Raw genomic sequence first — 23,680 nt, forward strand, 5'->3', positions numbered from 1 at the left:
TTCTATGGACAGATGCCCTTCCTGATGACAGCACTCATTTCCCCATAGTCAGACATGTTTCTGAAGAATCCTGGAAATGACTGACACTGCTTGTATGACAGTAACACTCGTGTCCAACTATCACGATATCAAAAAAAGGAGAGACAAAATACACACACAGATTCCATTTACCAGATCCACTCACAAGGCTTTGGTCAGCCTGGGACTGTAGTAGAAGACACTTACCCAAGGTGTCACACACATTTGTGACTGAACTTAAAAACCATGTGGATGGGAAGTAAACTTGCTAACCACACAGCACTCTTGTGCACTCAGCTTGATGTAGAGTATTTGCAGGAATTCAAGATCACAATTGAGAGGAAAGGTCTAACAGGCTGATGAAGTCCAGTGAGCCTTCTTTCTTGGATAACTCATGTAGCATTGTGAAATGAAACCTCGAGTTCTATATTTAAGAGATGAGGAATTATGTACATTATTTACAATTGACGGATATTTGTCCTCATCTTGTTTGTTGTTAACACAACGTTTCGGCTGATATACCCTCCAGCCTTCATCAGATGTCTTGGGGGAAATTTCGAACCTGGGTTCTCATTCCTAAGGTATTTTTGATGTTATTGTTATTATAATAATAGTGGTTAAGAGTGCAGGCTACTAACCCCAAGATTCCAAGTTTGATTCCAGGCAGTGACCTGAATAATATTAATAATAATAATAATAATAATAATATCAAAAATACCTAGGAATGAGAACCCAGGTTCGAAATTTCCCCAAGACACCCGATGAAGGCTGGAGGGTGTATCAACCGAAATGTTGTGTTAACAACAAACAAGATGAGGATAAGTATCCGTCAATATATTCCTCAGTCTTTTTAGTGTTAAGGGCTAATGTGTTATCAGTGTACTACATCACTATATCAAGCAACATACTGACTCCTGTGGTCAATGATCAGATTTACTACTATGATGCCTGCCAAGTTAATGATGGTAAAGATGACTGGGCAGATAGGCACAAGCAAAGACAGAAGGGAGTAAGAAGGTTGGTGCACTAATATATGTGTGTTGCAGAGAGAAGGTGAATAGTTTCTCAACCTGACAGTGCTTTCAATGCATGAAGTGTCTACTTGACTTGTGCACAAACATTTCAGAATATTGTTCTGATATTCCATTTTCAAATCAATAATGAGAATGCATAATTTCAAGTATTTAGATTGTCAAAGTAAGTTACAGCAGATGACAAAGGATTTCTTTGAGAACATACACTTGAACAACATATATAAACCATCATTTATTGGAAGAGTAGAGGCATTTTTATATCTTTCACTAATACCTCTTTCATGTATATATATTAAAGAGACATAAAAGTGCTTATATTCTTGTAATAAATAATAGTCTATGTATATTGTTATATGTATGCTGTAACCTACTTTGACAATCTAGATGCTTTAAATATATTACGCATTCACATTCTGTACTCAAGAAGACCCACCTACCACAACAGAATTGAGATTCTAAAACCAGTCTAGATGAGATGCAGTTTGGTTTTGTGACAAGTAGAACCACTACTGATTCTATATTTCTGGTAAGACAACTGCAGAAGAAATACCTAGCCAAAGATAAACCTCTGAACTTGGCTTTTGTTGGCTTGGAGAAAGCTTTTGACGGTCTCCCAGATTCCTTATCTGGTGGTCAATGCAGAAACTAGGGATAGATGAGTGGTTGGTGAGAGCTATACAAGCCATGTACAGGAACCCTACCATCCAACCCATGTCAGCATGGAAAATGGGTGTTAAATGTTGATGATGATGATGATAGTAATGATGACATTACTGATATGAATGTTACATCTCTTAGAATTTCTTCTATTAATATTTAATTCATAATTTTTTTAGGCCTGATGTTATTGCTTGTCTTAGTGAACATGTTCGCAATGACACATTATTAGATGAAAAACATCGCATTGAGAAAGATTGTCGACACCAACTCAGAGTAGAACTTTTACAAAGAGTAAGCAAAGCTTTTCTATTCTGTTTTGTTATTAATTCCACTCGCTCTATTTTAAAAAAAAAATTGTGCATAAATGTAAAATGTATTAAATATTTTGAGTGTTATCTATTTATTCTTGCAAAACAAACATTTTAGATATTTCAAGTGAGGTGGGCAAAATATTGGTTGTCAGATATTTGTTTGTTACTATTTATTTATTTGAATCTTTATTTTTCATCAAGAATTTTAACAAATCGGTATTATTTTCTTCATTGTTCATGACTTTTTGCTAACATTCTGCTAGCTTGTGAGCATGTTGTTGGTAGAAATCACCAGGTTTTAACTCAATTATTCATCAAGCCATGTTTTTCTCCATGTTGTTAAACGAAACTCCTTGCAAACTGGTGGAGAGTAACTGAAAAAATGGTGATAATCTGAAGGTATTCTATCAAGAGAATATGGTGGGTGGAGTAGAACTTCTCAATCAAGCTCTTGAATTGCACTTTTGGTCAAATTAGCAAAGTCATTCATTGGGTTGTTTCACTTACATTGCCTTGTTGATCCAGTGCATTTGCTGAATGTAAAGATCTGCATTGAACAGGTGATTGCTTTCAAGCATTTCATAGTGGATTAGCCCTTTCTAATCTCATTGAATGCAGATTGTTGTCTTGTGTGGAGTCTACTCTGGCTTGACTCAAGATGGTGAATGCTTGTTGAGACTCAGCCATTTTTCCTCTGCTTCATATTGATGTAAAGACCCCATTTTTCATCACTGGTGATGATGTAGTAAAGGGGTGGGGGGCTTTTGGGACACTATCATGTGAGTATCGCATCAGCTGCATCAGTTCTGTAGTAGGTTGGCATAGGTCTTTATGGATGAGCTCATTCAATTGATCCTAATTGACCTGAACAGGTCAACCAGAATGTGGAAGGTTGAAAACCATTTCTGTGCAGTTCTTTTAGTAATGTTTTTGTTTGTATACAGCACAAATGTCTCGAGCAGCCTTTGGTAAGCTTGATTGAAAGTGAAGAGAAGTCAGTGTTCAAAATGTTATATGTTTAAAGTGAGATAAAGTTCATTCAAATTTCAAATACATGAAACAGAAGTTGTAGTGAAAGAATAACATATCTGACAACCTAATAGTTCCTGTAATCCTCTTCTGCAGATTTTCCAAAACTCCCTGAATCCAATTCTCTACACATATGTACTCTATATTTTACCTTTCACTTGATACATGGTATCACATATTGAGAATTGCATCTGGGAATTTAGTATTGATTCTTTTGTTAAGCCTAATTCCAATTTTTGTAGAGCAGGAATGAAGGCAATATACTATTACAGGTACCTAGTTTGAACCTAGAAGTAAGAAGAAAAAAAGCAAGTCTTCCTTATATTTAAGCACAATGGAAAGTGGGGAAACTATACTCTGTAATGTATAATGTCCATTTGCTATCCATTTATGAATTCATTTATCAGTCATTTAAAATGATACATGAGTTAAACTATTAACATTGCTTACATTTTAGGATTCTAATTTTTGATTCTAATGTAATGAAAGTAACTTCATTCTTATGTCATTGGTCTTGGTATTTACTTTTCCATTAGATGATGATTTTCAAATTTTCATATCTTTTAGCATGTAAGGTATATTTTGTCTTTATTAAGAATAAATTTAATTATTCTCAATTACATTTTCTATGTCAGTGACTGTCCTCATTCTTTTTTTAGTAAATTTTCAAATTTGTTTTTCAATTTCTGATTTTTATGTATTTTTTTTTTATTATAGAGTGAAAGCTTGAATTTAGACCCTGAGTTAAAAAAGGCATGTGAATTGGACAGAAAAAAATTTTGTGCTCATAAGTCTCCAGGAAATGCTCAAGTAAATATTATATACTGTATTTTAATTTTTTTCCCCTGTTGTAATGTCTCTGTTTTAATATTACTTCACTGAATTAAAAGAGAACGGTGGTGCTCCTGCATGACCACAGTCATATGGCTGAAATGAGTAAAAGAGTAAGTCTTGAAAAATTGTATTTTGAATTCAGTTTTTTTTTTTTTTTTTTTTTTTTTTGCATTTCAAATCTTTTTATGTCCACAGTATCTCCATTATCTACTAGCAGAGGTACCTGGTGTTTCCTGGGAATGAAATTGTTCCTTATATATTAGAAGGAGAAAGCAAAATATGTTGTATAGAAATATGTTATTTTTAATTTAATTTATTCTTCAATTGGGATACATGATGGAATCAGTTTGCTGTTGCTGTGCAGAGGTCTCTAGTGACCTTACTCTGGCTACCTGTACTCGTCTCTGCTTCACTGCAGAATACTGGTCATCTACATCTACCTTGTCTCCTTTTGTAGAGAGTAAGAACATTTTTCTCAGAAACTTAGTTGAAGATCAAAATGGGGATTAAATAAAAAATGAGTGAAAGCTACATGAATATTTTCGCAAGAGTGATTGAAATAAATGGCAATTGTGGAACACCACACACACACACACATATCAAACATCAGTGTCTCTTTCTACCCCACTTTCCCCCTCTTTTTGTGCCAGCTTTCTTTCACCTTCACCTATAGAACATACAGTATCAAACAGCAGCATCTCCTGCTCTCCCTCTCTCTTTCAACTTCTTCTATAAAAGCTTGTTTTGTCTCTCTGTTTCTTTTTCTCTTCTCTCTGTCTTTTCTCACTTTGTTTCTCTCTCACCTTCTGTAATAGTTCCTCTCTTTTAGTCTATGTCTGTTTTGCTCTCTCTCTCTTTCTAACTCACTCACACACACTCTTTATATTTCTCCCTCTATTGAAAAACGTTGTGACAAATGAGATGGAGAAGTAAAGAGCCACTTCCTCATTTTACTTCTCTGTTTCTTTCTCTCTCCACTCACTCCCTCATTGGCATTATGCACAGACATACAAATATATATATATAGATAGATAGATTTCATATTCTCTCTTTTTCTCTTACTTTTCCCTGGAAGTAAAATAAGTATCTTATTGGAAAAAGTTTTGGAAACTAAAATTTGATTTCATTTAAAAAAATGATTTAATTTGAATGAATACAATTACTTTTATTCTTTTACTTGTTTCACCCATAAGACTGTGGCTTTGCTGTAGCACCACCTTAAGAGGGTTTAGTCATTCAAATCAACAGTAGTATTTATTCTAAGGTCCCAGGACTTATTTTAACCTATGTCTCTTTTTTTGCTTAACTGTTAAGTTACAGAAATGTATACAAACCAACACCAGTTGTCAAGTAGCGAGAGACAAACAGAAACTCAAAGTGCGCGCGCGCACACACACACACACACACACACACACACACGCACGTACAGTGGGCTTCTACACAGTTTCATCTATCAAGGTCACTCAGAAGATATTAGTCATGCTGAAGTTATAGTAGAAGGTACTTGCCCAAGATACCATACAATGATACTGAATCCCATATGACATAGTTGTGAAGCACACATTCTTTACTATCATAGTTTGTTTCTATTTAATTCAGAGTTTGTCAAATTTGTTACCTTTAATTATGATGACATCTTGAATTAGTCAGTTTGAGTTTCAATTCTATTGTTTGTGTCTTCTAAAATTTGTGTAAATTGCCCTGTACTCATTTTCCCTGATAGTATTTTCTGAAGCTATATTTTAATTATATAAAGCAATATAGTATTAAAAATCTGTTGTATGTATTTAGTATTATCTAAGTTAAAGATATTTAATTTGGAATCTTATTGAAAAATTGAAATATTTTATATAACATTTTTCTCTTTTTCTCATCAGAAACTTTTGTAGACTATTATTGACTGCAATGTATTTTTTATTTAACTAGATCATTGAATGCTTGAAAGAACACCAACCCCGTCTTTCTAATAATTGTCATAAGGTTATCTTTAAAAGAGAGGTTAGTATACTTCATATACTGTTTCTTCTATTACTTATTGCATCCTTCCCTCCTCTGATCATTCCTCACTGTGTTTCTCACATACAGATTACATTTAATACTCTACAGTCCTTCCTCCTAACAATAACTACATCCATTTATTTTGATAGTCTAAGACCTCCTCTCTCTTTTTAAAGAAATTTATGATTCTTTTCTTTCTTTTTCTTCTGTCCTACAAAGAAAGCTGATAGTGTTGATAACAGCATTGATTATACTTTGAAAGTAGTCTGCAAGAAAATGATCAAAGTAAGTATTACAAATTTTATTTTACTTTAGTAAATAACAACTTTTGTGCAATTGTCTAAAAAAATTCCTTTAATGTGTGTGTCTGTAGCATGTAGAGGAAGAGTGAGAGGATAGTATTTTTTTTACATTATGTATTTGTTTTGCGAGATTCTTGTTGTGAAATCATGTGTTGAAACAGATATTGTTATATTCGGTGATGGTCATTTTTTGCCAATTAAACACATACACTATTTATTTGATCTTCACTTTAGCCTTATTATTATTATTATTAATAATTTTAGTTTATTTGTTTATTTTTAGTGTATTTAGTTCAGAGAGTTGTTAAAGAGATCACAACAGAATGCATGACAAAAGAACTTTGACAAATAAACTAAAAATATTAATAAGGCTGAAGTGGAGATCAAATAAATAGTGCATGTGCTTAATTGGCAATGGACGACCATCCCCCAAATATAACAGTATTTTTGTACTTTTTAGAAAATGTTAGAATGTTGGGTAAAATCCCATTTGGTTTGTGAAATGCAAGTTTCTTTTATTTGTGTGGTTCTCATTCTCCCAATATTTTCATTAGTTTCTTCATCTTCATATATTGGTGCTATTAGAAATGCCAGTCAGTGTACAACACAATACCATTAATAGGTGAATGTTGACTAGATAAGAAAACATACAAAAGATGAATTATAACACTATTAATCAGTTAAGCAATCAAATAATGTTAAAAGAAAAAAAACAAAAACACCTGTAAAAGACAATTACATCAAGCAGGAAGTTGCACCACCACAAATGCAATATGAATAAGCTTTCATAATTTTTTTTTTTTTTTTTTTGTTATCATAAATCTAAGAGTTAGGCGTTAAACATTTATTCATTGCTAAAATGTTTGTACTTCAAAACTATTATATAATTTACTTTTAATTTTGCTTTTCTAGCATTACTGCAATAACTACAAATCCGTAGAAATTTTATATTGTTTGAAACAACACAAAAACGATGAAGACTTTGATCCAAATTGTAGACAAATTGTTATTCAGCGACAGAAACTTCAGAATACAGGTAGGTTTGAAGCATTTCTTATTTCCCAAGAAACTGTAATGTTACTCGTACCTTTGAAAATAAAGCTTCATTTTCATTTCTCTTCATGTAAGCAATACCAGATGAGTTTACCAACCTATGTTCATTTTATAACTGCTAGAGGAATAAATACCCAGAACTGATTTTGCCAGAGTTTGGTACTAGAACACACTTTTAGCTATTCATCTTATTTACAAATATTGATACATTACAAATAATTGCTAAACTGTTGGTCTTCTAGACAGAATATTTTTAAAAAAAAACTAGTTTAGATAGCAAAGATTTCTGTATAAGATGTTTCCCAGCAGAAAGATTGTTCTGTTAAAAATTAACTGACCTAATTAATGCCTATAGCTAAATACTTTCATTGGTAAAATATATATTTGGAATTTACATGATGAAAGCAACTTCTTGACTCTAAAATTCTTTCAGCTTAAAAATTTTTTATTGTGTTTATTTTTGTGTAATTGTCTTTGAAAACCAGGATTAATTTCTCAAGTAATTTCTTTTTCAGATTATCGCCTAAATCCTCAGCTTCAGCAGTCATGTAAAATGGATATTAATAAATTTTGCCATCAAATAATTATTAACACCAAAAAAGATCAAGACCTTGAAGGCAAAGTCATTAATTGTTTAAAAAAGCAGTTTGTTCATCAAGTAAGTTATTTTAAATTTAACATTTAAGTAATAACTAGCAGTGTAGCCTGGCGTTGCCCGAGATTAAGTTAGGATTATTAAGCTAATCAAGTGCTTTGTTTCAAACCAAACTAAGTAACACCCGACGTCAAATTTGTGTGAAATCCATTGAAATTGGTAAACTTCTGGCTGAAAATGGGTTGCAGACAATTTGATTGGGAAATCCCATAAGGAATCAGTTTATCGATTTTTCCACTCATCGATTGTTTTTTTTTCTTCTTTGGAGCACTTAAAGCATTCAAAGATCCCATGAATCCTAAGTAACGCTGGCATCAAGTTCGAACAAAATACATAAAAATTGATAAAAGTTATGGTTGAAAATGGGTGTAGAAATCCTATAAGGAATTGGTTTATCGATTTTTCATCCTGATTGAATGGAAAACCCCGTAAGGAATCAGTTTATTGATTTTTCACCCAAATAGGACTTAGCCGAACACAACATTGCTGATTCAAAAAATCTATATTTATACTTTAAAGTTGCTTTTCACACCCAACCCAGTTCTGCAGAATCAGTGTTGCGATGGGAAGGCATGGGTTGGCCCATGGGTTGGGAACCCTTCCAGCAAGGAAAATAGAACACACAAAAGGGCTCTCCATCCTCTGTGTCAGAAGAGGTTATGTTCGGATCACAACTAAGCCCTAAGCTAACCTAGCGAAAGGGGGCTCGGGAGCCTCTAAAAGGCAGCGACTAATCTTGATCTAGTCCTAACCCCTCCTTGGGGTACTATTAGTCAAGGCTGCATCGAAGATATGCATTGGAGAAGGTTGCCTCGGAGATCTGCATTAGAGAAGGTTTGCAGGCAGCAAGAATGGTCTAATATACAATACAGTGGATGTGACATTGGCTATGCCAGTTTACCTTTGCCACCCGATTTCTTAGAGTGCAAAGAACACAAAATAGCACCCACCATAACAGGTTCTATACAGATTATCTAAACAGTGATACAAAAATACTAAAAATGAAATATCATCAAGACTTGTGATCACATTCTGTTACACAGCAACCTTCAACTTCCACAGTCCTTGATACAAACCACCTCCAAACACCCATACACATAAAAAGCCTCTATTTCTCTCACTCAGCTTGAACAAACACAAGAAATACATATACTCACAAATAGCTACAACATTAATAATCTGAGTGGCCCAGACACTGTGTTGGTACCAACAATAAGTGCAGTTAAACAGCACATATTGCACTCTGGTCAAGTGTAACTTGCTCACTTCTGTTATGGTCACAACCAAAATCTGCAGTTGTATAGAAATAGACTGGACAGTGGAGACAACACCATATATCTGAACTGTCACATTACACCTCATATAATTCATTACTGCATCTCTGTATGTACAATATAGTCTTCAGCTAGGCAAACATAGCTTAAGTGGAAAGATAGATACGTAGGTCATGCTTTATTGTTTGATCAGGGCTAACCAGGAGCTACACAATGACAACAGGGAGCCAATTTCCTTTGAGCAATAGACAAGCCAGGAGATAGACAATATTTCGTCTCAAAATTACATTTCTTTCAGATAATACATGTCTTGGCACGTAAAAGCACCCACTACACTCTCGGAGTGGTTGGCGTTAGGAAGGGCATCCAGCTGTAGAAACTCTGCCAAATCAGATTGGAGCCTGGTGTAGCCATCGGGTTTCACCAGTCCTCAGTCAAATTGTCCAACCCATGCTAGCATGGAAAGCAGACGTTAAACGATGATGATGATGATGATCACAATATAAAACGTTATAGTTTACTAAATGCTCACATATTTAGGGCAAAAATGCTCTAATTATGTCTAATTTGTCTTTTGTACTTACATATTGTATAGTGCTTAGTCTCCACTGTTATTTTATGAAAATTTGGGTTCAATTTCTTCAGAAAATTTTGGAAGAATATTTAAAGCTTTTATTTCATTCCCTTTATTCACTCTTTATAGTTTCCTTTCATTCATGAAATCTTCCATTCTTTGAATTTAAACAAATGTTTTCCTATTCAAACGAAAATTTAACTTGTATAAAATGTTTTATAAATTTTTGTAGATGCTTTCAAAAAATTGTGAATATGAAATACAGGAAATTATCAAAGAAGCTGCTTTGGATTATCAACAAGACCCTATTTTGGCAAAGGCTTGTCATGAGGAAGTAAGTTTTATATTGTTATTGTCACATTCAATTTTCTTTTTTTTCTGAAGTATATTTTAGAGGTGGGGTAACTTAATAATTAAATTCACACAATATCTGCACACAAGTATTTGAGTTGATATTAACAATTTTTAACATTTGCTTTATGAGGTAGTGGGGAGAGATCATTAGAAGTAATAGATAGCTTCTGTTAGCTTGGTGACCAAGATAGTAGTGGAGGAGGAAGTTCTGAAAGTGTAATTGATAGAATTAGAATTGGCTGGACAAAGTTCAGAGGGTTTCTATCTTTGTTGGTAACTAAAGGCCTCTCTCTCAGAGTGAAAGGTAGATTGTATGATGTCTGTATACGTACAGCTATGCTACATGGCAGTAAAACATGGGCTTTGACTACTTAAGACTTGCAAAGGCTCAAAAGAAATGAAGCTACCATTGCTCCGCTGGATGGGTAATGTCAGTGTGAACGCTCAACAGAATGTAAATGATTTAAGAGGAAAACGGGGTATAATAGGCATTAGGTGTGTGCAAGAGAGAAGACTGCACTGGTTTGGTCATATGATGGGTTTGGATGAGGACAACTGCGTAAAGAAATGCGAAGCTCTAATCATGGAGGGAACCTGTGGAAGGGGTAGACCCAGGAAGACATGGGACAAAGTGGTGAGAAAGGATCTTTGGATGCTGGACTTCACTGAGGAAATAACAAGGGACTGGGAGTTGTGGCAATTTGCTGTGCTTGAGATGTATAATAAGGCCATATGCATCATATGGTTAGTTGAAGGGAGAGATGAAGAACAAGAGTGAGAGGAAAGTGGGAGAGAGAAGATTTAATGATGTGCTGTAGGGTGGGGAAGGAAAGGTAAATAGAAAGAGACACATTTAGGATACAATATTTAGCAGAGGGTAATGCTCTGCTGGTTAGGTTAAAGAAAAGCAGATAGGGAGAGATGGACATGGGAGGCAGTTACATTAAGAGAGAGAAGCAGATAGCATTTGTATTGTCAGAAAAAGTAGATATAAACAAACAGTTGGACTGAAATGAAATGAAACCAGCTTTATTACTGCAAACTATAGTGGTGATGGTGGTCGTGTGTTGATACTGGAAAGTATTTTTTTCTATTGAATTAAATCTATAATAGTCTTCTTTTACCTATTTGTTCATACATGATGTTTTAGTTTGTTAGAAAGGAACTGGAGTGAAAGAGAGGAAGAGGGAATATGAGAGTGTGTGAGAGAACAGATAGCCAGTTGATGCATTATAGTGTCTCATGTGGTTAGTGCAAGTGTGAGGTAAAAGAAAGAAAATTGTTAAAGACATGAAGAGGGGAATTACATAGTTAAAATGTTTGTTGAAGAGGTAGGAAGAAAGAGAGAAATATAAAGTGCATAGTAGAGGGAAATTTTAAAACCATATAACTTATTATTGTGACTGGAAGTGAAATAACCTAGCAAAAAAAAAAAAATGCAAATCATCCTTTCTTAAATAACTTCTCTTAATTCCTTTTCGGTGAAATTTCCACAGGTTCCACTAGTTTTTTTTTCTAATATATTAAAGTGATGCTTCAAATGCGATTTACAAAATGTTCTTAAATTAATCTGTTGTGAAATTTTGTCTCAAAACTACTTTAATTACAGGTAGGTAAGCATAGGTAAAATATAAAGTCTAACATTAGTTATATTTTATTAAAATATCACCATATGAAATGAGTTATTAGATAATTCTATATTATATAACTATATATGTATTTAAGGTAGAAATATCCAATTATGTATGGTCTGTCTTCTTTTGTACTTTGTTTACATTTTACATAACAATTGGTCTGTCATTATGATATAAATTACTTGAAATGGAATAGATAAAAGTAAATAGCAGGTTTTGAGTTATGTGCATGACCAATTGGGCCTGATTTCTTCAGAAAATTTTGGAAGAGAAATATTTAAGAAATTTTCATTCCCTTCTCTTTCTGAAAACATTGTTTGTACTACTGATGACTAACTTGTTTTTACTAAAAATAAAACATCCTGTTTGAAGTCCAAGACATGTACTTGATGCATGAATTTCTCAGTTATTACTGTGATGTACCATTTAACTGCAATGTTTTACTGGTGTAGAAAAGCATGAAAGAAGCAGATACAACTACATCAACTTCATTTTGATGGTGCACAGAGAACAGGTGATGGAAAACTCAGTATCTACAGTATTGCAGTGAAAAATTGACAGATTTTTTTTCAATCATATGCTTTGTTTGCACACTTGGAAAGCATTTCTCATTTGCTTTTATATGATGATATTAATTTGTAAATCTGCAGCTGTCCTTATCCTCAATTGTTTTACTTTGTTTCATTTCATATCTCATGTGATAAAGCTATATATAAAACTGAAAAGGGTGGCATGCTGGCAGAATCGTTAGCATGCCTGGCAAAATGCTTAGTGGTATTTCGTCTGCCGTTACATTCTGAGTTCAAATTCTGCTGATTCGACTTTGCCTTTCATCCTTTCGGGGTCAATTAAATAAGTACCAGTTATGCACTGGGGTCGATATAATCGACTTTATCCCTTTGTCTGTCCTTGTTTGTCCCCTCTATGTTTTGCTCCCTGTGGGCAATAAAGAAATATATATATATTATTGTTGTTCTGTCCCAATTTTTTTCGACTGGATATATTTATAGTATTGTTGTTGCTAGCTTTTCGTAAAGTTTTGATATCTAATTCAGTGTTCCTTCATTGTTTGGTTTTAGATCACCCAGTATTGTTTTGAAGATGCTAATAAAAGAGATAATGAACCATATGAGGTTGAAGATAATGGTAAAGGGCGTATTTCAGAATGCCTGAAAGATAAATTGAAAGAGGGTTCCATTAAAAATAAAATGTGTGTCAAGGTTTGTGTTGTATTTTTTTTTTCCATATTTTAATATCACTAGGTTTTAAAAATTAGCCCTAATAATGAATTTAGGATTCCACCCAGCTTCTTTCTGTTTGCCATGGCTATGTGTATTTTCATTTCAATTTCAGCCTGATTCCCCTTTTCGTTTCAAAATACTTATGTGATAAATTTGCCGATTAAAATGTACATGTATATTAATTTAGTATTAATAATTCTGTGCAGCACAGAATTTTGTCAGTGAACATGTTGCAGTCTCAAAGTGACGAAAATATTTTGACAAATTAAATTTAAATGTTGAAGTGAATCTAACAGTTTTTGTGTGTTATTTTAAATGGCTTATAAACACCTGCCACGCTGCAATTGTTTTCGTTCCAGCACACGATCTCAGATCAGGTCACTTGCTATGCAAGTATATCTCTGCAATTTTATTATTATTATGATGATAATAATAATAATAAAAATACTACAGCTTTTCTTCTAAGCCCATCTAGCTATGTAGTGTGTAAACTTAGTATGCACAAGGTCTGAGCCCAGTGTTTGTCATATATTTAAAATAGTTTCCCAAATATTGTTCCATTTTCTCACTGCTGTTCATGAATCAACTGCTCAATTGCTCGCTCTTTTTTGAATCAACAGCTAAGTTATTATTATTCAAATGTGACTTCGCTAATGAAAATTTTTCATACACCCTACCCCAACAAATTACTCTATATTTCTTTTCTTCTTCACATTTCCTCCTTCATACACTATGTCTACTTCTCACTCCCCAATCCTGTCCTCATGGCCCTGTTTCTCTGTATCATTGCTATCTGGTTGTACCCCTCCCCCCACTATATACCCAGGTTTTTGCCAGTCACTTCTCCCTCTCTCTCTGCACTGTCTAATCACACTTCTTTTGCAATATCCTGCCACTTATATTATGATCTTTGAACCTCAAGGGTATGCCCTAGCACTTGCCACCATCTATATCTCTCTCTTCCTTTACTCAACCATCCCATTTATATTCTGATCCCTGTCCTTTCTGAGTATACCCGGCACTTTGCCACCATCTCTATCCTGCTGTCTCTCTCTCCTTCAGGTTAGGTAACCATGTATCTCTTTAGTGGCAGCACACCTGTTTCTGTCTTCATTCCTGATCTCTCTCTCTTTCTCTCTCTCTCTCTGGCTGGCTCACCATGTACCTCCTCTACAATAAGACACCTGTTTCTATCTCTCTGTCTCATATAACCTTTCATCTGACACCTCTTCCAATGCCCCCTCCCCTCAAAGGATTTTTTTGTCTTGCAAGGTACTTGGTGACCCTATTAGTGCAGGTACTACTTAAAAAGTATCCAGTCCACACTGTAAAGTGATTGACATTTGGAAGGGCATCCAGCTGTAAAAACCTTGCCAAAACTGACCCTGTCTGTGCTTATGCCACGTGAAAAGCACTAAGTTCACTGTGCTGAGTTGTTGGTGTTAAGAAGGGCATTCAGCTGTAAAAATCCTACAAAAACAGTCACAGAAGTCTGGTGCAGGCTTCTTCCTAGCCGGCTCATGTCAAACCATCTCACCCATGCCAGCAAGGAGTGCAGATGTTAAAAGATAATGATGACAAATTAAAATGCGTCATTGATATATTGGATGTTTGCTAATTTCAACTAGTGGCCAGCATACCTAAAAATGTCCGAGGACCGTGAATTCTATTTAAACATAAACAATAAGAGAGATCACTATGTGGATCCCTTGTATGCTAAAGATAGACATTAAACCATCTTACCTCTAAATCTGTGTTACTAAGTTAAGAATACAGCTTTAGTGGTAAGACGGTTTGACGTCTATCTTTGGCATTCAAGGATCTATGTAGTGATATATTGTTTATATTTAACTCCTAAATTATCTAAATAGCAACCTAGCCCTTGAAGTCCATACAGGTAATATTCCCACCAGTCTTCCATAGTTATTAATATAGAAGTGAAAACTTTTATATTCTATTCTTAACAAAACAAACTCAATTGAACATAACTTAACTAATAATATAACTAATTCTGAGTGAGTTACACTATTTCATAACCAAAAGTTAATTAAAACACTCCATAGATATTAAATATTCATTATTCTTATTAAATCAGAAACTACTAAAAGAATACTTATCATTAACAATTATTCTTAAAAACCTTGTTACAATTAAAGCTAAATATATAACTGTTTAAAAGATAATATAAAGTTTTACCACTTACATGTTATCTGGACACACAAGGTTCAAGTCAATTATTTTTATAATATATATATATATATATATATATATATGTACAAAAATTTGTAAACTGGAATAAGCCAAATGTATTTGATTTACATATTTTCATAAAATATTGTACTTACTTAACTAATCATTACATAAAATTCAAATATTTGTACTTTTCTTACAGGAAATTGCTAGAATCATTTATGAAGGTTCTTCAGACATACATGTTGATCCAGTTTTACATACAGCTTGCAGAAGAGATATTCAGATCTTTTGTCAGAAAGTTCAACAAGGAATGGGACAACGTACGTATTGATTGTGATTTGAATGTTTTATTTTCTTAAAACTTGTTGAACTGTTAAATTCTTCATTAGTTTAATCCTTTAGCATTCAAATTACTATCAAATGTAATGCTTATTTATTCACATTGTTGGGAATTAATTATGTATTATCTTGTGGCTTCAAGATTTCAATGATTGTTTATTTTTAGAATAATTTTGTAGAGTTAGTGTGAGAAGCTGGATCTGGTTAGTTTGAACATAAAATTGGTAGAATATTTGGACTAGATATGGCTGGTTTAAATGCTAAAGGGTTAATATAGTATAATGTTATGATTTAAAAAAGATAAATGAAAAAAATTCAAGAATAAGTTACCTAGATTTAAGAAGCATTGAAAGCTTTTGTCAAACTGAGTCAGCCAGTAGTTCTTATTTGGAGCTACTGCTTTCCTTGAAGTGTATCAGGAGCCATGTCTCACTCATTCCATTTTTGGTTGACAGAGTGGACTGGGTGCTTTCCATGTGGTACCAGTGAGGTGTTTTAGTATAATATTTATTAAAAATGTTTCTTTCAATTATTGCCTACCATTAAATGCAAAGATCTGTTACAATTATATTCTGCACATCTTCATCTGCTAGTGAGAGATGATACATTTGTGAACTAATAAAAACAATATTTTATTTAATAATTAAAATTTCATTATTTGATAAAAGTATATCTGCTAAGTTTTCCCTTACATTTATAGAAATGTCATGCTTGCTATCTGCTCTTGAGAGCAAATTGCAATTGAGTCATCAATGCAGTGAAAGATTACAACAAAGAAAAGAGATGTGGGAGTATGCTGCTCATGTGAGTACTTCCTTGATATAATTTTAATGAAATTTGGAAACATTTTCTTGATATTCTGTTTATCGTATTTATTAATACATAATTTCTATTTTTGTTTGGTTTTTAATTTATGTAAATAATATATTCTACAAATGATTCAAATTTTGTCGTCATCATTGTTTTTTTAACCCATTTGTATCTCTTTCCCTATATACAGCCAATAACTCCTTTTTGACTTCTGTTATTCATTTACTTTTCTTATACTTTATGTGCATTGTACTACATTCTGTACAGACGTTATACCCTCTCTCATTATTTCTTTAAATTTCTTTCATTTGGCTCACCAGTCCTCAGTCAAATCGTCCAACCCATGCTAGCATGAAAAGCGGACGCTAAACGATGATGATGATGACATCATCAGTGTCATTTTCTTTTCTGCTTTCCATTCTGGCATGGGTTGGGTAGGTTGTTATAGTCCAACTATGTTCTTCTTCAGAGTTATTCCTCTCCTAGGCATGGTTGGGGGACCATGCCTCACTTGTTGAGGAGTAGGGGCCGAAACCGGACGTGGTTCCTCCTGATGATGTCTTGAGCTAACTGGATCCTATAAAGGAGCTGTTGTGGTAGCAGACCACGAAACATGGTTGAAATTCCTTCCTATTCTGGCATGGTTTCTATGGCTAAATACCCTTCTTAACACCAATCAATTTACAAAGTATATTGGACGCATTTTTTTATGACACCAGCACAGAGATTGTCATGTCCCCTATAAAAAAAGAATAAGGGTCCTCTCAACTCTATGATGTTTCTTCTTGCTTATCAACCACTTCACAAAGTTTTGTGAAGTTTCTTTGTACTGGTTCCTCACTGCTCTATGTTGTCTTCAATCATTCAAAGTAGCATGACAAATAGCGAGTGGAAGAAATGACAATTGCTGAAGATGATCCAGGAGTAGAGGAAGAAAAGAAGAGAGCATGATGAGTGAGTTGATGGTGTGCAAGAAGAGGAAGAAATGGTAACAATAGTGTTGGAGGAGTATTTAAAACTTGTAAAGGAAGGGTGTAAAGAGAGAGGTAGGGTAAACGACAGCTACTTGTTTGTGGTTAAGAGGGTGGGGGATTGAGCAATGGACAAATAGTTCTAAATGGATTATGAACAGTGCTCAAGTGCACTCCAACTTATCAAAGGTGCATGTGCAGTACAAAAGTCAAGAAAGTGAACAGTGTATGAGTCATGATATACATGTGTGCATGCATATGGATTGGGGGATATTGAATTTAATGTTGGTGAATTTCAGGAAGCATGGAGGTTTCAAAGGATGCAATGTCTTGGCAACTAACAACTGATGCAGGTAGTTTGTTCCATGCTTCAGCAACTCTGAGCGTGAAAAAATGTTTCTGAAAGTCATGGGAGCTGTGCTGTTTTCTGACTTTGTAGGCATGCCCACATGTGTTAGACACATGGAGCTCAAAAAGGTGCTTAAGGTGGTTGTTGGTACAATGGTTAATAATTTTGTGGTTGTTTATCAAGTCAGTTGCCAGACTTTGGAGTTTGAATGTATGTATGCCCAGGGGAGCAAAACATTCAGAATATGGTAGATGCCCGATGGAAGGTATTCACTTGGTTGCATGTCTCTGAACAGTTTCCAGGAGGTCAGTGTCCTGAGCAAGATAGAGGTTCCAGACTGGTGATGCAAATTCTCAGTGTGGCCACACCATAGCCACATACAGCCTTAAATAGATAACGGGAGAGCAGCTGACAAAGGTCTTGCTGAGTGATGCCAGGACACCCTCGGCCTTCTTGACAATTTTAGAGATGTGCTTTGTTCAGCACAAATTGCTGCTGATAGTAATGCCCAGGCCACATTCACTAGAAAACTTCTTGATATTAGTGCTGTGGATACTGGGTTTTTCCTCCCAAAATGCATGGTGGTACACTTGTCCACAGCCAGCTTGAGTTGCCCGTCTGTGATTCATTGTTGCATTGTGTCCTGGTTCAATTGCAGGAAAGGTCTGTAGTGTTCAGGATCTGTCTCTCTTATCTTAAGGACACATGATTATTTCTGAAAGTTTTATTTTGGTGTAAATTAGATAAATTTAACTCTTTATATTCTATTCCATCTTATTTTGTTTAGTATAAAACTTACTGGGCCAATTTTAGGTTTGTATTGAATTATTTTGATTTAGTTTCCATCAAATTTTTTATAAACCTCACTTGTATGTTGATACAAGTGTTGGGCCTCATGGAGGCGAAAGTGGCTGTGTTCCTTTCGAGCGTTGAGCTTCATGGAAGCTAAGTGACTGAATTCCTTTCAAGCATTGGGCGTCACAGAGGCAAAGTAACCGAGTTCCTTTTGAGCATTGAGCCTCATGGAAGCAAAGTGGCTGAGGTCCTTTTGAGTGTTGGGCCTCATGGAGGCAAAGTGGCTGAGTTCCTTTTGAGTGCTGGGCCTCAGAGAGGCAATGACCGAGACTTTTGGCATTATATCATGCTTGAGAAGAAAACCTATCAAGCCGAGCAAACTCGCAGTCGTGGCAGTTTCCAGTGTCACGCAAATGGCATCCATGCCAGTGGCACTTAAAAGCACCCATTACACTCTCACAGTGATTGGCATTAAGAAAGGCATCCAGCCATAGAAAACCATGCCAAATCAAACTGGTGTCTGGTGCAGCCTTCCAGCTTACCAACCCTGGTCAAACCGTCCAACCCATGCCAGAATGGATAATGGACATTAAATGACGATACTCATAACCATCACATGATGCCAAAGGACACACACACACACACACACACACATGACAGGTTTCTTTCCTTTCCCTATGCCAAATCCATTCACAGGTCTTTGGTCAACCTAGGGATATGATAGAAAACACTTTTCCAAGGTGCCACACAGTGAAACTGAATCCAAGACCATGTGGTTCGGTAACAAGCTTCTCAACCACAGACCCATGCCTGTTTAATTACTATAATTATTCATTGATTTTTAGTTATCTTTTATTTATGCCATTGCAAATTTTATGCTTTTAATATCATCATCATCTTTTAATGTCTGTTCTCCATGCTGGCATGGGTTGGCTGGTTTCACAGGAGTTGGCCAACTGGAGAGCTGCCTGTGCTCCATTTGTCTGTCTTGACATGGTTTCTATGGCTGGGTGCCCTTCCTAATGTCAGCCACTTTACAGAGTGTACTGAGTGCTTTCATGTGGCACTGGCACAGCATGAGCACCTTTGTGTGCCAACTGTCTTATGCTTGTGTTAATATCAAATAAACAGATTTCTTAGGCTGGATGTTGGAAGCTGTTTCTTGACCTCAAGTTTGTTGTATCCCAACTAATTGGATATTATTGCTCCAATTAGATTTTCTTTTTCTTTCCTGGCATAAGTCTGGTTTTGAAAATTTTATGCTTTTCTCAACTGCAATCATTTGATTGTAGACTAAGATTACTCAATTAACCATAGTTAATTTAGAGATTCTTATGTTTACTGTTAAATAAAAAATGGAATACAATTAGAAAATCTTTACACTTGCAGAAGTTTGATTCCCAACCATGTGGTTTTGGGTTCAGTCCCACTGCATGACACCTTGATCAAGTGTCTCATTCTATAATTCTGACTCAACAGAAATTTTAAGTAGCTTGTGTGTGTGTGTGTGCATCTGTGCGTGTGCACGCTCATGCATATTTTTATCTCTGTGTTTGTTTACCTTTACACTTCTCCAAATATGACAGCTACAAGCAATAACTTTCTTGTCATGTCCTCTCTCAAATCACCTGCCACCTTTTATGCCTTTGAAGACGTGAAATAAAAGATACCTTACTTGAAAAACAAGTAAGAGTTTGCAACAGAAAGGGCGTCCAACTGTGAAAATAATAAAATAATGCTTCAATAATATATCCATCTAATGCATGCTAGCATAGAAAAGCAAACAAAAATGAACTTTGGATTGTATCTCACTCTTAATTACTTTTTTCTCTTTTTAATTTCAGGTTGCTCCTCCTGAAAGTTTTAAAGATATAGTTGTTGAAATGCATAGTTCCCCAGCTAAATATTACTTTCTTGGAGTTATTATCACACTCATTGGATTTATTTTTATTGCTGGTCTTACTTGTGGTAGAGTAACAAAACGTCAACGAGCTGAACTAAAAAATAAATAGAACAGTGTTATGTAAATAATTAGTTTTTTTTTTAATGTTTTGTTTTGTTTTTCTTTAATGAGAACAAACATAGCTGTGCTGCTGCAAAATGTTTTACCTTGTTTGTGTCATATTATTTGTCTCTGTTGTTAAATTTAATTTATAATATGAATTTTGAAAGAAATGTGTGAATGGTTAACATAAATTCAATGTAAAATGTCTTCTTGAGTTTTATATGTAGCTATTTTCATTATGTAAAAAATTTTTTTTGTGTTCTTTCTTTTAAATATTTCTGGGAAGACACACAAACACACATACACATGCTTACACAATTACTAATTGTGTTCCTTAATTATTATTATTATTTTTTTTTATTATTATATTCCTGAAAAGTTTGTAAATATTCAGTCTTGCTTTCAAAAAGTAAAAGTTCCCCAATCAGATACATAAAATTTCCAATATGTTGACTAAAATTATGTTTTAAAAATATTTCAATGAAATATTATGAAGCAAAATAAGTTTTAAATATTCAAATAAGATTGTATAAATTTATGGCATTAAATTTTGAATAATTTTTTTTTAAACTCTCGACACTCAAAGTTATTGTGATTGCATATTTGGATGTCAACTATTATTAGAAACATTCATACAAACTTTACAAATATATTAAAATCTCTTTACATCTCTCCCTATTAAGCTAAAATAAATAAAAGGTTTCATTTAAATCTTCCTACATTATTTACTCATTTAGATTAAAAGGTATAATTTAAGTATATTCAGCAAATTCCTTGTATATATCTTGATGTGGATTTATTTCTGATTATAGACAAAAACTGTCACATCAAAATTAAGAAAATGTTAGAATATTATATGAAAAAGCAAAGCAATTACTAAAACATTAACACATCATTAAACTTTTCAATTATTGCATTTATGTGTTTCAACATTGTGGAACATTTGATTAATATTTGTTCTGAAAGCCAAGCCCCATTTGTTTTAGAGCAGAATTTAATCAATAAAACATTAACTGTGATAATGTGGTCTTGGAAAAAAAATTATCTCATATTTTCCACAAACGAAACATTCATATATTTGATTTTACAGTCTTTGTTCTTTACAAGCAAATATAAGAAATAAAGTATATTTACAGCCTCAGTCTTGAAATAAATTTATTATTAAAGCCAAAATTAAAAACTAAACATGTTGAATAGTCAGTAATATTTTATGATTTTTGTTTTCACTATAAACCTCAAACCCTGTATAATATTTGTAAAAGATTACCTAGCATTTTAACTGTTTAGTATTGTTAAATTATAATATAATAATTTTATATAAACTAAAATAAAAAGTAATTAAAAAAAATTTTTTTTTTAATTTAGTGTATTGAACTTATCATTATGTAACTGTCTACATAGTTGGATATTTTTCAAGGACTTATTCAGTAAAATATTTGTTTACTTATTCATATAAAATTTTGTTTTAAATTTTTTCTTAAAACAATTTAAATCTTAGAACTAGAATTATCTGTTCTGCTCTCTATTTTTCACAAATTTGTGTTGGTTGGTGGAGAGTTGTAAAATTAATAGAAAGCAAAGAAAAATACCAAAGGCATATTTTACTGATCATTAGATTTGATTCAACATAAGATTATCTTAATCAGCTTGGAAATTGCTCTGAACATTTTCATGTTTTGTAACCCAAAAGAATTATCATCTTCATTTCTTAAATAAAACTATTTTCCTTCCAATGAAATAAAATGTCTTTTCAGTTTTATTTTCTTCAGAATTCACAATTAGCATTAATTGTTTATAATATGTTTCAAAATGCAAGTGTTATTATTATTATTATTATTATTATTATTATATTTTCAAATAAAGTTGGTTAAAGTATTCTATATAGCACTCACAAATAAACATAAGATTCACTTACTACTTGAGACAACTAAAATGTTTTAAACTGCAAATACATCTGGTACCCAAAGATTACTAATGAATTTACCTATATATGTTCTTGGTTGTAATTTTTTTGTAATATTTACATCTACACTATATTTCAATCAATTTGACCTCTAGCTGAAACATTGTAGATATCTTTTTATGAACAACTCATCTTGACCCCCTCTGATACCACTTGCCCTGGTTCTGTGATACAAACTTTGTTTTACAGTGATCTAAATTGTACCTACCAAAAAATTTCATGTTAATTTATGTTCCAAACACTAGCATAATAATGACTTAGTTATCTTACTAAACTCTTCATTATTTTCAAAAGAATAACAAAGGTGGTGTGTTTCAACAGAGAGTTAATATATTTCTTTTCCGAAGAAACATTTTGAGAAGAATAGTCTACAAGAACCATTCATTAAAGCATTTTTGTGTCTGCAAATTTAATTTTTTTCCCCCATTAAACAATCTTGTATTTTTCATTCTGCTGTCTACCTAAAGAACTTTAGTCTTAGATAAATATTATTGACAAAAATAGTTCTCCAAACACTAAATTGCATAAAATATGATCCTATGTTAAAACACTGACAATAAATGTATTCTTAAGGAGACTAGAAAATAAGTTAAACATAATTTGATGAATATTTTGTATATTTTATACTTAAATTCAATTTATGAGCTTCAAGAAACGTCATTCCATTTTGAGAAAATAGTTAAGATAACTGAAGTTATACCCCAGTATAGTATTTGTAAATTTTCATATTATGCAGAATACTTATACTAATTCTGATAAAAAAACTGTCATATTTATGATATATTGTCATTTCATGGCTTCAAAAAGAGAAAGAAGAGCTTGAAAGAAGAAAATGGCTAGTGTGACAGTGATTATTACTATCAAATTGAGTTTATCAGCTTATATGTAACACTAAGATGCTTATCCAACATTAACTGTAGCCTCTGTTCTTCAATGTCAGTTGTAACGTTGAACTCCAAGTCAATCCTGATTGAGCAAATTTATGAAAATTATGACTGTGACTGACAATCCTGTCTTTTTAGGGGTATCTAGAAGTACATTATGAAATATGGGTGGGGAGCAAAATGTGTGATTTTTAGATTTGGTTGGTATTTCTAGCAGGTTGAGTCATTATGTAGAGGCTTCCTTTGTTGCCTTGTGATTTGGAGATGTTATTGCTTTTGTTAATGTCAATAAAGTAAAATCAAAGAAGTACTTTTGAATTTTAATCAGTAGTGCAATGTGTATTTTGAATATGCAAAGAATTATTCCTTTCTTCATACATATGATAAAAACCTTAGATCA

The 23,680-nt window shown here is 33.5% G+C and overlaps 1 protein-coding gene across 1 annotated transcript in view; it reads left to right on the top strand.

Annotated features, from left to right (window-relative positions):
• The window catches only part of LOC106878935 (Golgi apparatus protein 1), a 69,263-nt gene extending 47,689 nt beyond the window's left edge, over nucleotides 1–21,574 (top strand). Inside the window, exons 15-25 of the mRNA XM_014928303.3 lie at nucleotides 1,889–2,003; nucleotides 3,770–3,862; nucleotides 5,813–5,884; nucleotides 6,104–6,169; nucleotides 7,099–7,222; nucleotides 7,755–7,897; nucleotides 9,975–10,076; nucleotides 12,810–12,950; nucleotides 15,364–15,484; nucleotides 16,204–16,307; nucleotides 20,273–21,574. Coding sequence (XP_014783789.1) covers nucleotides 1,889–2,003; nucleotides 3,770–3,862; nucleotides 5,813–5,884; nucleotides 6,104–6,169; nucleotides 7,099–7,222; nucleotides 7,755–7,897; nucleotides 9,975–10,076; nucleotides 12,810–12,950; nucleotides 15,364–15,484; nucleotides 16,204–16,307; nucleotides 20,273–20,440 — 1,249 coding nt within the window. The 3' untranslated portion in view covers nucleotides 20,441–21,574. The remainder of the gene's footprint in view (nucleotides 1–1,888; nucleotides 2,004–3,769; nucleotides 3,863–5,812; nucleotides 5,885–6,103; nucleotides 6,170–7,098; nucleotides 7,223–7,754; nucleotides 7,898–9,974; nucleotides 10,077–12,809; nucleotides 12,951–15,363; nucleotides 15,485–16,203; nucleotides 16,308–20,272) is intronic.
• Nucleotides 21,575–23,680: the final 2,106 nt, after the last annotated feature.

Source organism: Octopus bimaculoides, chromosome 1 (assembly GCF_046866305.1).
Source record: "Octopus bimaculoides isolate indiv1 chromosome 1, ASM4686630v1, whole genome shotgun sequence".
Taxonomy (NCBI): domain Eukaryota; kingdom Metazoa; phylum Mollusca; class Cephalopoda; order Octopoda; family Octopodidae; genus Octopus; species Octopus bimaculoides.